The sequence below is a fragment of the Colobus angolensis genome, unplaced genomic scaffold (genome assembly GCF_000951035.1).
Source record: "Colobus angolensis palliatus isolate OR3802 unplaced genomic scaffold, Cang.pa_1.0 Scaffold64, whole genome shotgun sequence".
Taxonomy (NCBI): Eukaryota; Metazoa; Chordata; class Mammalia; order Primates; family Cercopithecidae; genus Colobus; species Colobus angolensis.
The window spans coordinates 402,416-416,515 of record NW_012120043.1 but is presented as its reverse complement, the minus strand read 5'-3'; the positions used below and the strand labels follow the sequence as shown (position 1 = coordinate 416,515).

Below are 14,100 nucleotides of genomic sequence, written 5' to 3'. Positions count from 1 at the left end.
CGGGAAACTGAGGCCTGGGCGGGAGGCGGGGCCTGGCCGGAGCGGCGCAGCGGGATCGGGGCTGGGTGACCCCACATTCGCGGCGTTCCCAACCCGAGAGGCCGCGAGGATCCCAGGTGGGACCTCCGAGTCCGGTGAGCCTGGTTTTGCAGACGGAGAAACTGAGGCCTGGCGAGCAGAGAGAGGGTGTTGCTCGGCGGCGCGGGGCAGGGGCCTGGCCTGTCGGGGCCTGGAGGAGGGGATGGCGGGGCTCGGACCCCGAGAATAACGCCAAGGGACCCCCGCCTAGCGCGTGGTCTGGGGCGCCGGCGCCTCGCTGCAGGTTCGCCTTGTGGAGCCCTGGCCGCCGCCTTGGAGGCAGGTTCAGGCCCGGAAGGCTGCAGGCACCGTCCCGGGGTCCGAGCGCGGCCCGCCGGTGAGGCTTTGTGACCGGAGCCTGCGTTCTTTCCCTCCCGGGGTTGGCCAGGCAGCCCACCCCTCCTCGAGGTGTTTACAGCCACCCCTCGCCCGGGAGGACCCTGGGCCTGGGCGTTCCGAGTGCTACTTCCTGCTGGTTCAGGGCAGTGTTTTCCACGCGGCCCTGATGTCACCTTGGGGGAGGTGGGAGCTGTGCTAGTCGGAGATGCTATTTCCAAGCCCCTTTTCCAGGGTTTCGGAGTCAGTCGGTGTGGAATGGGCTCAGCAGTCTGTATTTTTAATATTATTTTTAGGAACGGGGTCTCCCTGTGTTGCCCAGGCTGGTCTTGAACTCCTGGGCTCAAGCGATCCTCCTGGCTCAGCTTCCCAAAGCGCTGGGATGACAGGCGTGAGCCACCGTGCCCGGCGGTGGTCTGCATTTTTAACCACTGTTCCCCTTCCCCAGGCTGAGGTGGGAAGTGGTGATTTAGTCGAGCCACGCCTGCTTGATAGATGGGGAAACTGAGGCCTGTGGTGGCTCAGCAGGAAAGTGGCAGAGCTGGCTCAGTCCGGAGCCGCTTGACCAGCTTGAGGGGAGCAGCTGCAGGAGGTGGAGGGGTCTGGACTCCCCACCCTGTGCCCAGGGGAAGAGACTGCAGGCATTGAGGATTTACTGTCCTCTCTGTGTGCGTTACTGCCTGGCTGTTGCTATGCTTTGACCCCTAAGAGGAACCCAAGCCCTCAACAAGCAGTGCAGAGACCCAGGAAGGGGCGGGAGGGAGTCAGGAGAAGCCGCCTGTCTGTGGGTCACAGAGGAGGAACGAGTGCTAGAGTTGGGGCATGGCGGGACAGCGGTGCCAGGCCCAGAAGTGGAGAAAGAGGTGTGGTTTCCTTTACTGAAGCCACCGGGCTTCCCCTCCCCAGCAGGAGGAACAAATAAAGTGAAATCTCGGATGTGGGGTGAAGGCTGGGGAGCTGAGACTGAGCCTTGCCTTGCTCCTCTGTCTCCCAGGGGTCTCGCTCCTGCGTCTTCCCGCTTCCTGTCCCCACTGGCCGTGACAGGAGGGGCTGGTTGCCTGACAGCCTGCCTGCCTGCGTGAGTTGCAGGGCAGCCCCTCGCAGCCGCTGTGAACCCTGGGACAGGCCCTGGGAGGCCCCTGGGAAGCCCGAAGTGGTAGCTGTGGCGGGCGGGGGGGGCCGACGCTGCCCTGACCTGGCTGCACACTTAGCTGCTCCTGGAGCCTGCACAGGACTGGTGGCCTTGGACAGGGAGGACCCTGACCTCCTCTGACTGTCACTGGGCCTGGCGAGGCTTTCCTGTAGTCACAGGAACTCAATGGTGACAGGTAGTTGTGGTCTTTGCCCTCACAGACTTGACAGGCTGGCCAGGGAGCCAGCATGGAACAGTGATTGACAAATATCTAATCATGGACGTTGGTAAATTCCTGAACAGCAAATAACTACAGGGAGGGCTGCCGGGGACTGCCCGTCTCCACCCCACAGGTGCTCCAGAGGGCACCTGCTTGTGCCTTTGGAGCAGGGCGCAGCAAGGCGCCCGCAGACAGCGTGGTAGCGTCAGAACTTCTCTGTACGTGGCAAGACCCTGTCTCTACAGAAGGCTAAAACAGTTAGTGGGGTGTGTTGCTGCGTGCCTGGAGTCCCAGCTCCTCGGGAGGCTGAGGCAGGAGAATTGCTTGAGCCTGGCAGGTGGAGGCTGCGGTGAGCCGTGATGGTGCCACTGCATTCCAGCCTGGGTGACGAGCAAGACGCTGTCTCAAAAATGAGTTTTCTGTGCTGGGAAATGGGCACACCTGGTTCTGGGGCGGGAAGGGGGGAAGGCTGCTCCGAATCTGGTAATGGGGAAAGTCCCCAGCCACAGCCAGCGCCCTCGAAACAGGGCGTCTCTGCTGATGGCAAGCTTGCGCGGCAGCTGAGTCTGAGGCGGCAGTGCTGCTGCTGAGACACCTGAGCTGGCTGTCAGGACACTCCTGCCTGCCTCTGACGCAGAGGGGACTGGCTGCCGTGGGCTGTGTGCCTGCCCACCAGGGCTTCCCCCAGGCAGCTGGGCTGTTCCAGGCCTGCGTTGCCTTCCTGGGCTCTGGGATCAGGCTGAGGCCCCACGCGGCTGGGCCACTCTCCACTGGACAGCCTGGGCCTCAGTCTCCTCACCTGCAAAGTGGGTTTGGTGGTACGACTCGCTCCCCATGGCATCCGGTGGGCACGTGTGTGCAGAGTGGCCGGCACCTGGCTGCTCTCCTGGTAACTTGTGAGGGTGCCCTGAGCGGGGAGCCACACTTGCATCGGAGGCTCAGGCGACGGCACAGGGGCGACAGTTGCCCCCACGAAAGGCGGTGACAAGGCCAGGCACGGCGGCTCACGCCTGTGGTCCTAGTGCTTCGGGAGGCTGAGGTGGACGGATCACCTGAGGTCAGGAGTTGAGATCAGCCTTGGCCAACATGGTGAAACCCCGTCCCTATTAAAAATACAAAAAATTGGCCGGGCGCGGTGGCTCACGCCTGTAATCCCAGCACTTTGGGAGGCCGAGACGGGTGGATCACGAGGTCAGGAGATGGAGACCATCCTGGCTAACACAGTGAAACCCCGTCTCTACTAAAAATACAAAAAGTTAGCCAGGCGAGGTGGTGGGTGCCTGTAGTCCCAGCCACTGGGGAGGCTGAAGCAGGAGAGTGGTGTGAACCCAGGAGGCGGAGCTTGCAGTGAGCCAAGATCGGCCACTGCACTCCAGCCTGGGCAGCAGAACAAGACTCCGTCTCAAAAAAATAAAAATACAAATATAAAAAATTGGCCAGGTGTGGTGGTGGGCACCTATAATCCTAGCTACTCAGGGGGCTGAGACAGGAGGCAGAGGATGTAGTGAGCTGAGATCGTGCCACTGCACTCCAGCTTGGGCAACAGAGCAAGACTCCTTTGGGGAAGAAAAAAAAAAAAAAGGCAGTGACGAGAGCGTCTGGGTGTCTAAGGAAAGGAAGCGTCAGCCGGAGTGGGGCGTGTGGCGGCAGGAACCAGACAGGCCAGCTGGGGCTCAGGCCGCAGGCGGCTCCTCAGACCCAGACTCAACCCTGCTGAGGAGGTGCTGAGTGCGGTGCTGTGACAGCAGGGTGTGGGTGAGAACATCCGGTGGGCAGGGACCTGCTGAGGGCACTGAGCCCCCGGGAGCCAGGTGGGCACAGGGAGGTGGCCCTGGGTGCCATCCATGTCCCTGAGCTCCCTGTCTCTGGGCGGTTCCTAGGGCGGTCTCAGCTCTGCCTGCTGACCCCCCACCCCTGAGGGCCTCTGCAGTGTCCCCGAGTGGCGGTGAGAGGACAGTGGGGGTGCTGGACCCTGCTGCCCACGGTCGTGGGGAAGAGGCGGCGTGGGCGGGGAGCCACCGGGAAAGTGAGGGCTGCTGCGGCCGGTGTCACCGATGGTGCCGGGCAGGAAGTCTTCCCCAGCTGCCCCCCCAGCCCACCCTGTCTTCTCCTCATCCCTGCAGCGGCCTGGTCCTCCCCGGCCTCCTGAGCAGCCCTGACCCGAGTCTGCCCAGGCTGTGTGGCGTCTGTCTCTGGCCGCTGCTGGCTCTGTGTGTCTGTGGTTGTGCCAGATGCTGTGACAGTAACAGCCTGCCCTGCCTCACGGGCGTCCAGCCGGCACCCTGGAGCGACTCCGCACAGCTGGGTTCTCTGGAACGGGCTCCCTGCAGCACCCCGTGAGCATGGAGCCTGGCATTGTGATCGGGCACCAGCAATACCCAGGGAACCTGTGGATGTCGGCTGACCTCTCTGTCCGGCCGGCTGGTGCAGGGGTCTGCCTCAGGCAGCTGCTGGTGCTCAATTTCCTCCCACTCAGAACTCTGCCACCATGAGGACCTTCCTGAGCCTCAGGAGAGCTGCAGCACCCCTGGCACCAGCACGGATGGGCACGTGTGGGGTTCTGGTCCCTAGTGGCGGTGCCTGAATCCACCTGGGAAGGAGAAGGCAGAGTTCGGGGTCTGGGCCGAGGCACCCGCTGGGGTGTGAGGCAGGGCCCCAGCGGGTCTAGGCGGCGGCTTTGCTCACGCCTCGTCCGCCCAGCTTGTCCCAGGAGTGCGTGGTGCGTGGGGCCCAGGGACAGACAGTGTGAATGTGGGATGTGGTGGCAGCTGCTGAGGGCGGGAAGAAAGGGGTGCAGGCGCCACACGTGCCCGTGCCTCTGGGGCTGTGCGGCCCACACGCTGTGGATGAGCCGGGAAGCTTTGGGCAGCCTTTAGGAAAACAGCAGCCCGCACGGGGGCTCCCACCGAGGCCGAGGGCTGCACCGTCTTCCTCCCTGGGGTCTCCTGATGCGCACAGCTCCCTGAGGGCCCTGGGGCCGAGTCACTGTCTCCAGGCAGTCAGTCATCTGGGGCCTGCAGGTCCCCAGCCCACTCCCCTCCACGTGCCTGGCCCTGGGCCCTCAGGACATGTGCCGCGTGCAGGCCCTGTGGATGAAGGGCCCCTGCTGCCCCGCCAGATCCCACCCGGGGATGAGGCCATCGCACCTCTAGGGGTGCACGGGTGGGGCCGGGCCCTGGCAGGCTCCCTCCCGCCCTTGCTGCCTGGCCAGCTGTTGCTATGTGATGACGGGGAAGGGGGGAGTGATCTTACCTCCTGCACCTGTCCTCCGAGGGAGAGGTGAGCGGATTCACCATCCTCTGCTCGGACTGGAGGCTCCAATGGGGCCTCTGTGGGGCCCCCAGTGCGGGCCGCCCCCGGAGAAGGTGGGGCAGCTCCTCCACCAGGCCCCCTTGCCCAGGCATTTCTACCTGTGGCTGCTCCGATTTAATATGAGACCAAGCGACCTCTCGGCTGCGCCCTCGGGGGAGGAGGGTGGCTGGAGACCCCCAGGTCCAGCCCCTCCCACCACCTGAGAGTAGAGGCTCGGCCTCTACCCTGGATATCTGGGATCCACCTGTGACTTGCCTTCGTGGCCAGGGTCCTGAGGGACAGCCCAGAGCCCTGACAACACCCAGGAGCTGGGTCACAGCCCTTGGCAGCCGGATTTCAGATATGAGTGAGTGTTGAGGCTGTTCTCCATGACAGGGCGGAGGCTTGGAGCAGAGAGGTGACCTTTGAACCACCTGGGGTGGGCATTCCAGCAGCAGGGCCGACATGCACAGGCCCTGACTCCTGAGTGGGTGCTGCAGGGAGAGGGTTCTGGACAGTGCTGTGGCACCAGGTCCCACGGCCGCTACGGGCAGGACAGCGGGGGGCCGAGAGGAGGCCAGGGCTGGGGCAGACGAGTGTGTGTGTGGCCAGGTTGGGCTGTCGTGGGCCCGCAGTCTGGGTGGCGGGAACTTTCCGTGCGTTGTGCCCTGGACTGAGATGGGAACCCAGGAGCCTGATAGAGAGCTAGGTGATGCAGAGGGGCTGAGCTCAGCACATTGGGACCAGAGCGGCTGAGCGCTGTGCCAGCCCCGGAGCAGCTGGGATTACCAGCGCCACCACCGCGCCCAGCTAATTTCTGTATTTTCAGTAGAGATGGCTTCTCACCATGTTGGCCCGGCTGGTCTCAAACTCCTAACCTCAAGTGATCTGCCTCCCACAGTGCTAGGATTACAGGTGTGAGCCACCGCACCCAGCCACCCCTTTTTTTTTTGAGACGCCGCCTCACTCTGTTGCTACAATCTTGGCTGACTGCAGCCTCCACCTCCCGGGTTCAAGAGATCCTGCCACCTCAGCCTCCCGAGCAGCTGGGACCACAGGCGCCTGGCCCATTTATTTTAATAGCTTTATCTCCGTGTTTTCATACACCATACAACCCACCCAGTGGAACGTTTGTGGTATGTTCATAAAGCTGTGCAACCACCACCACAGTCTAATTCCAGAGCATTCTCATGGCCTGAAAAAGAAACCCACCTAGTCCCCGTCAGCCGTCACTCCCCGTCCCCTCCCCCAGGCGCCGGTACTGTCACTGCGGCTCGGCCTGTCCTGGACATTTCACAGACACGGGACCACACGCTGTGTGGCTTTCTGTGTCTGGCGTCTCTCACTGGACATCGTGTCCTCCAGATGCAGCCCCACCCCCGTGGCCTGGTCTGGGCCTTGCTCCTTTCCGTGGTTGAGTCGTGCTCTGAGGTTCCCGTAGGCCCTGGAGCTGCTTTCGTCTGCTGGTTCTGGCGACGTGAACGTCGGTGGGCAGGTGTCTTCGTTTCTCTTGGGTGTGTGCCTGGAGGGAGAGGACTGGCTCGCAGGTCCTGGGGTCATTCCGTCTGGGGGACTTCTGGGCTCCCAGCAGACCTGGATGGGGTCTCGCCTCTCGTCCTCGCTGGCCCTGGGAAGCGGCATCTGGCTGGGGCTGGCCGGCCGCGTTTCCTGGCACGCGTTTCAGAAGCGTGTCCTGTGCAGGTCGTTTGCGCGTTTTCAGCTGGGTTGTCTGTTTCTCTTTTTCTTTCTTTTTTTTCTAGAGACAAGGGTCTGGCTCTGTCACTCAGGCTAGTGTCGTGGTGGGACCACAGCTCACTGCAGTCTCGACCTCCTGGACTCAAGCCATCCTGCCTCCTGCCTCCCCCTCCCCAGTAGCTGCAGCTACAGACCTGCCCCAGCACACCCAGATAATTTGGTTTTTGTAGAGATGGGGTTTGGCCATGTTGGCCAGGCTGGTCTCAAGCTCCTGACCTCGTGATCCGCCCGCCTCGGCCTCCCAAAGTGCTGGGATCACAGGCATGGGCTGCTGCACCTGGCCTGGGCTATCTTTTCTTTTTTTTTTTCTTTTTCTTTTTTTTTTTGAGTTGTAAGCACTTTTTTTTTTTTCTGAGATGAAGTCTCGCTCTGTCGCCCAGGCTGGAATGCAATGGCGCGATCTTGGCTCACTGCAGCCTCTGCCTCCCGGGTTCAAGCGATTCTCCTGCCTTAGCCTCCTGAGTAGCTGGGATTACAGATGCCCGCCACCACACCTGGCTAATTTTTGTATTTTTAGTAGAGACGGGGTTTCTCCATGTTGGCCACGCTGGTCTTGACCTCCTGGCCTCAGGTGATCCACCCGAATCACCCAGAAGTCCCCCAGATGGGACTCCCCCTCAACCTACGACCCAGCCCTCTCACTCCAGGTGATCCACTCGGCCTCCCAGAGTGCCAGGATTACAGGTGGGAGACACCACCCCGGCCAGCAATTTTTTTTTTTTTTTTGAGACGGAGTCTGGCTCTGTTGCCCAGGCTGGAATGCAATGGCGCAATCTCGGCTCACTGCAGCCTCTGCCTCCCGGGTTCAAGCGATTCTCCTGCCTTAGCCTCCTGAGTAGCTGGGATTACAGATGCCCGCCACCACACCTGGCTAATTTTTGTATTTTTAGTAGAGACAGGGTTTCACCTTGTTGGCCAGGCTGGTCTCCAACTCCTGATTTCAGGTGATCTGCCCGCCTCGGCCTCCCATAGTGCTGGGATTACAGGCCTGAGCCACCGCGCCGGTGATGGCGGAGTGTGTCGAGCATTCGTGGGCCCTGGGCTGAAAAGCGTGTGTTGCTTGCTGGCCTTACTAGGAGCCGGCAGCACTTTTTTTATATTTGTGGATGGTGTGTCTTCACTCTGCCCTCACGGTGGGTTTGCGTGCATCTGGCATCCTTCGCTCGCCCTGGCCTTAGTCCCTCCCCATCCAGCATGTGCTTCAGTGGCAGGAGCAGCTGAGGCGGGCACTGCATGGTGTGGGCAGGGGCCCAGCTGTCGGCCTTCCCCTTGAGCACTGCCCGCCAGACCCCCGTTTCTTCCCAGAGTCAGCGGGTGAGGCCAGGATCTTGCTTGCTGGAGAGGGGACCACAGCTGACCAGGTCCCAGTTCCCGCCCCGCTGGGACTGAACAGCGCCTGTGGAACCTGCATCCCCAGAGCCTGGGGTCTGCCTTGGCTCCCCTCACAGCAGTACCCCATGCACCGTGGGAGCCTCGTCTCCCTGTTTTTGTCGGTGTCACCTGGGGGTGATCTCGGGACCCCCTCGGCCCTTTCCGTGATGACGTGTGCCGTGTGAGGCCATTTTCACATCGCTGCAGTGGAGCACTTGAGACCGCGGGGTCGTTTAGAGAGAGGGTGATTTGGCTTCCAGTGTCCAGTTCTGCAGGCTGTGCGAGAAGCTTGCATCGGTATCTGCCCAGCTCCTCATGAGGCCAGGAGGCACCACACACTTTTCAGCCCAGGCCCCACGAATGCTCGGCCCGCTCCACCATCACCGGGGGCCCAGCCATCTATGAGGGGTCTGCCCCGTGAGCCAGTTCCTCCAGCAGGCCCTTCCAGCCCTGGGGATCCCTTTGCAGTGTGAGGTCCACAGGGGATGGCATCCGTCCTCGGCATGGCTGTGGCTTGAGGCTGGTGTGGGGGAGCCATGAACGTGGGTTTGGGGCTCACACGCGGCTGTCCCCAGGCAGGGTCCTCATTTCTCCTCTGGGACATCACCGTGTTGGCCTTGCATTGTCCTTGGCTCTAGGGGGACCTGGGAATGGGGTCTTGCAGGGGTGTGGCCAGTGTGGACGTGGCCTCCCCCTAGCCAGGGGAACGGGCTGTGTGCAGGGTTGCCAGAGCGTTCTGGAAAAGGGATATCGGGGCACCCCTCCGAGCGGTGCCACCTGTGTGAGTAGGTGCCCAGGCGCTGGTGATGCCCGTCACGGTGGGGCATCAGATCGCCGGGAGCCACCAAAGGGTCAGCGGGTGGCCGGCAGAGGCCAGGTCCCCTTGGCTGCCCTCCAGGACCATGAGTTGGGAGCTGCCCTGGCCAGCCAGAGACCCCTAGGTCCGGAGTCCCTCTGTCCTCACCCCTGAGGGGTTTTTGCAAGTCATGCCTGGCGTCACCATGACTCAGCCTCCTATTCTCTCCTGCAGGATTATATCTGTCCAAGATGCGAGTCTGGTTTCATCGAGGAGCTTCCGGAAGAGACCAGGTAATGCAGCCCACCATTCAAGAGGCTGGGAGAGCCGGCCGGGCCTCAGCTGCTGTAGGGGTGGGGGCTGTGCTGGTGTCCAGCCCCGCCGAGTGTGTGGCTGGCAGGCCCTGGCGTCTGTGGCTCTGGGAGCCCTGTCCTCTGTGCAGGCAGCAGTGTGCCATTCCCTTCTGTGACGGCTGGGGCTGGAGGGGAGTGCCGGCGACCTGTGCAGCCGCTCACCTCCCTCAGCCTTGGCGACCGATCTGGTGACCCAGGCCCTCCGGGGAAGGGGCCACAGGGGCCCCACTACATCCTCACACTCAGGAGGTTGTTGGTGTCTGCACTGGTTTCCAGAGAAACCTGTGGTTTACTGGCGAGGGAAGAAGCAGTGGGTTATGGTGCCAAATGCTGGGGCGATGGCAGGTGGGAAGCAGTGCTGAGGACAATGCCGCTCTCCCAACAGGGACTTTTGAGGGGAGGGAGCGCCTGGTGCATGGGGACACGGGGCAGCCAGCGCTGCTGACACTCACTGTCTTCCCAGGAGCACAGAAAATGGTTCTGCCCCCTCCACAGCCCCCACGGACCAGAGCCGGCCACCGCTGGAGGTGAGCTGCCCGCCCCTCGTGCTTCCTGATCCTGTCGGCCTTGCTCAGGGCCCCGAGCACCAGCCCGTCCCCACCTTGCCTCCCTGGGCTCTCCCTGCCCGCATGGCAGAGGAAATTCGTCCCTCCAGGGACCGGGCCGGGGCTTGGGGTGGCCCACGCTGCTCAGTTGGGGCAGATGAAAGTGAGACTTTGTCAAGGCCACTCACACCAGCCGGGCAGGCTCTGCCCAATTCCCACCTCCCTCCCACCCGGCACCCAACAGGGCCCGTCTTGCTTTCTCTTTTGTCTTTGTGCCCTAGTGCCCCCAGCAGACTGCACGGGCCTGAGCCCCGAGGTCACGCCCCCTCCTCTCCCCTGCACCGGCCTGAGCCCTGCAGTCACGCCCCCCCTTGTCTCCCCTGCACGGTCCTGAACCCCGAGGTCAAGGTCACGCCCCCTCCTCTGCCCTGCACAGTCCTGAGTCCCGAGGTCACTCCCCATCCTCTCCCCTGCATGGGCCTGAGCCCCCAGGTCACGCACTCCCCCTCCTCTCCTCAGCACGTGGATCAGCACCTGTTCACGCTGCCGCAGGGCTACGGACAGTTTGCTTTCGGCATCTTCGATGACAGCTTCGAGATCCCCACGTTCCCTCCTGGGGCGCAGGCTGACGAAGGCAGGGACCCTGAGAGCCGGCGGGAGAGAGACCATCCGTCCCGGCACCGGTACGGCGCCCGGCAGCCCCGCGCCCGCCTCACTACACGGCGGGCCACCGGCCGGCACGAAGGCGTCCCCACGCTGGAAGGGTGAGGGGGCCCCGGGGGTGGCCGCGAGGGCCCCACACCATGAGGTCGGAAGTTCTGGTGCTTAGAATTCAGCAGCACATGTTCCACAGAAGTGTGGCATCATCCAAAGGCCCTCTGGAGAGGCCGCCCGGCCAGGCGCTCCAGCCCCCTGTGACCCCCACGCTGTCTGAGAGCCTCGGTCTGTGACCCCCTGGGAGCGGGGGCCCCACACAGCCCTTTGGAGACAGAGTGTGCTGGTTCAGGGCGTGTGGATTGACCACAGAGCAGGGCGCAGGTGCCTGCCAGGCCCACGCATCCTGGGGACTGCTGTTCACATGCGTATCATCAAACACTGTCCTGCCCTTGGGCCCGGACCAGAGCCTGGGCGAGCCTCACTGGGCCCCGCTCCTGGTGGAGCAGAGCCTGGGCCTCCCCACTCCTGGTGGTTGATCTTTCTATGGTTGTGTGTCTCACCTGCTGGAAATGTCATCTTTAAAAGTGGCTAATTTTGCCAGGCATGGTGGCTCAGTGCTGTAATCCCAGTGCTCTGGGAGGTCGAGGAGGGAGGATCCTTGAGGACAGGAGTTTAAGATCAGCCTGAGCAACATAGGGAGGTCCCGTCTCTAATTTTAAAAAACTAGTGGAGGCCGGGCGTGGTGGCTCACATCTGTAAGCCCAGCACTTTGGGAGGCTGAGCAGGCAGATCACTGAGGTCAGGAGTTTGAGACCAGTCTAATCAATATGATGAAACTCCATCTCTAGTAAGAATACAAAAATTAGCCGGGCGCAGTGGCGCATGCCTGTAATCCCAGCTACTCAGGAGGCTGAGGCAGGAGAATCACTTGAACCCGGGAGGCAGAGGTGGTAATGAGCCGAAATTGCGCCACTGCACTCCAGCCTGGGCAACAAGAGCGAAACTCCATCTGAAAAAAAAAAAAAAAAATAGCTGAGAGTGGTGGAGCTCTCCTGTGGTCCCAGCTACTTGGGAGGCTGAGGCGGGAGGATCACCTAAGCACCCAGCAGGTCGGGGCTGCAGTGAGCCAAGATCAAGCTGCTGCTCTCTTGCCTGAGCATCAGAGTGAGACCCTGGTTCGTAGTAAACAAATAAAAGCTAATTTAGAAGTTGATGCTGATCCTGCCCTTGGTGCTCACCATGGACCTGGCAGGCCTGGTGCCTCCCTGTGCGTGGGGCGGCCTCACCCCATGACTGGCCCCCTCTGTTCCAGGATCATCCAGCAGCTTGTCAATGGCATCATCACGCCTGCCACCATCCCCAGCCTGGGTCCCTGGTGAGTAGGTGGGGGTGTCTGTCCCCATCCCCAGCCTGGGTCCCTGGTGAGTGGGGTGGGTAGACGCACCTGCCTCAACTGCCCATCAGCCACTCGAACCCCACCTTCCACCTCCAGGGGAGTCCTGCACTCAAACCCTATGGACTACGCCTGGGGGGCCAACGGCCTGGACGCCATCATCACACAGGTACAGCGTGGCCACAGCCCTGAGTGCCTGCTGGGGGTGGGCTGGGCTGCCTGTCCCTGGGAGCTGCCCCACTGCCCAGACCCGGGAAGCCCACAAAGGTCAAGGGGGATGCCGGCGCAGCCTCCGCGCTCTGGCAGGCACAGAGGGCAGCTCCGGCCTTCCTCCTGCCATTTCTGAGTCTTGGCACCCTTGGGGGTTCTCCTGTGTTCACGCGGAACGTTGTAGCAGAACCACGCAGAGGGTTCACCCGCAGCCACAGTCCCGTGCTCAGGAGGCCACGCGGTCCCTCTCCCAAGAGGTCGCGCCCCGGCCTGCTTCCAGGCACCGCCCATCTCAGCCTTGCTGAGGAGCCCTTGGAGTATTTTGTCACTGGCAGGACCCGACCCTCACAGCAGCCCACGAGCTGGAGCGCGGCCCACCCCATTCTGCCGTCAGGGGACCCAGGAGCAGGGGGGACCACGTGGGCTCCGCAGTGACCTCCGACCCGGGGCGGGCTCCAAGGGGCCCAGGGCCCAGGACAAATGAGGCCTCGGTGCTTTTGCAGGTCCTGCAGCCTCGCGTTTCAGAGCCCCGGGCCGGGCCCCCGAGGAGCTCCCGGCACTCTCGCCTCTTGTCTTTCAGCTCCTCAATCAGTTTGAAAACACGGGCCCCCCACCGGCAGATAAAGAGAAAATCCAGGCCCTCCCCACCGTGCCCGTCACCGAGGAGCATGTAGGTATGAGCTCGGCCTCCCGCGGAGCCGGGACCACAGGCACGCGCCACCTCGCCCGGCTAGTATTTGTGTTTTCACCATATTGGCCAGGCAGGTCTCGAACTCCTGACCTCAGGTGATCCGCCCGCCTCGACTCCCCATAGTGCTGGGATGACAGGCTTGAGCCACCGCGCCCGGCCTCCGGCGTTGTCCTGAAGGTCGGCTGGGAGGAGAGGGTTCTGTCCAGGTTCCCTCTGGCACCCGCAGGGGCACACACATGGCTTTCTCCCTTCGCTGGGCTCGGGTGGCCTCTGACTGAGGCAGTGGGGAAGCCCGCCCCTGAAGGCTGGGCAGGCCCCCGTGCCCGCTGTGACCGCAGCCGCACGCTCCCGCAGGCTCCGGGCTCGAGTGTCCCGTGTGCAAGGACGACTATGCGCTGGGTGAGCGTGTGCGGCAGCTGCCCTGCAACCACCTGTTTCATGACGGCTGCATCGTGCCCTGGCTGGAGCAGGTGAGTGCCCTGCCCACCCGCCCCCGACGGCGGCCCTCCCGCCTCTAACCTGCCCCTTCTCCCATCCCCGCCTGTGTCCCCACAAAGCACGACAGCTGCCCCGTCTGCCGAAAAAGCCTCACGGGACAGAACACGGCCACGAACCCCCCGGGCCTCACTGGGGTGAGCTTCTCCTCCTCGTCGTCCTCCTCCTCCTCCAGCTCGCCCAGCAACGAGAACGCCACAGGCAACTCGTGAGCCTGCGTCGGCCGCCGGGAAAGCACGGGTCCTTCCCCCCCCGCAGCCAGCGCCACACAGCACCCGCAGACTGGGTGCCCCGGCGGGGCCACGCTTGGCTGGTCAGCGCTGCAGGTCCCGCCTGTTCCAGGGCAGGGTCCGGGCCCGGCCCACTGGCCCCCTGGCTCGGGAAGGCGTGGGCCACATGTTCCCCTCTGGGGCGTCCCCAGCCTCCCCATCCTCTGTCTAACCTCACCCTCTAAACGTTCAGCGGTGGAAAGATTTTTATAATTTTAAATTATTACTGCTTTGAAATAAATGGACGTTTTAGCTCACACGGCGGCCATGCATGATTTGTGGCAAAAGACGGGGCACAGATGCCCCACAGTGCTGCAGGTGCCGCCAGGACAGGCCGCGTGGGCCCCCGACCTCCCCTCGGCCGCCTCCACGACCCGGAGTTCGGGGGCTCGGGACCATGAGGGTGACCAGCAAAATTCAAGAACAAAATTGCTCCAACAGACTTTTTTTAAAGGAAAAAATATGTGTATCTTGAAAGCTATTTAAAATACACTACTTACAAAGAGAA

General features: G+C 62.6%; 1 protein-coding gene across 1 annotated transcript; it reads left to right on the top strand.

Moving 5' to 3' along the window:
• Window positions 1-4,108: 4,108 nt before the first annotated feature.
• RNF126 (ring finger protein 126) lies at window positions 4,109-14,100 on the top strand. Its single transcript, XM_011964088.1, has 10 exons — window positions 4,109-4,190; window positions 4,832-4,928; window positions 9,168-9,272; window positions 9,796-9,859; window positions 10,397-10,641; window positions 11,847-11,909; window positions 12,027-12,096; window positions 12,718-12,811; window positions 13,183-13,298; window positions 13,386-14,100. The coding sequence occupies exons 1-10, from the start codon at window positions 4,109-4,111 to the stop codon at window positions 13,533-13,535; spliced, it is 1,086 nt and encodes a 361-aa protein (XP_011819478.1). The 3' UTR covers window positions 13,536-14,100.

Coding starts and splice junctions, on each gene's coding strand:
- RNF126 (XM_011964088.1), top strand. CDS start 4,109: ATGGAGCCTGGCATTGTGATCGGGCACCAGCAATACCCAGGGAACCTG. Junction 4,929..9,167: donor GCACCTCTAGGGGTGCACGG/GTGGGGCCGGGC, acceptor GGTTTTTGCAAG/TCATGCCTGGCGTCACCATG. Junction 12,812..13,182: donor CGTCACCGAGGAGCATGTAG/GTATGAGCTCGG, acceptor ACGCTCCCGCAG/GCTCCGGGCTCGAGTGTCCC.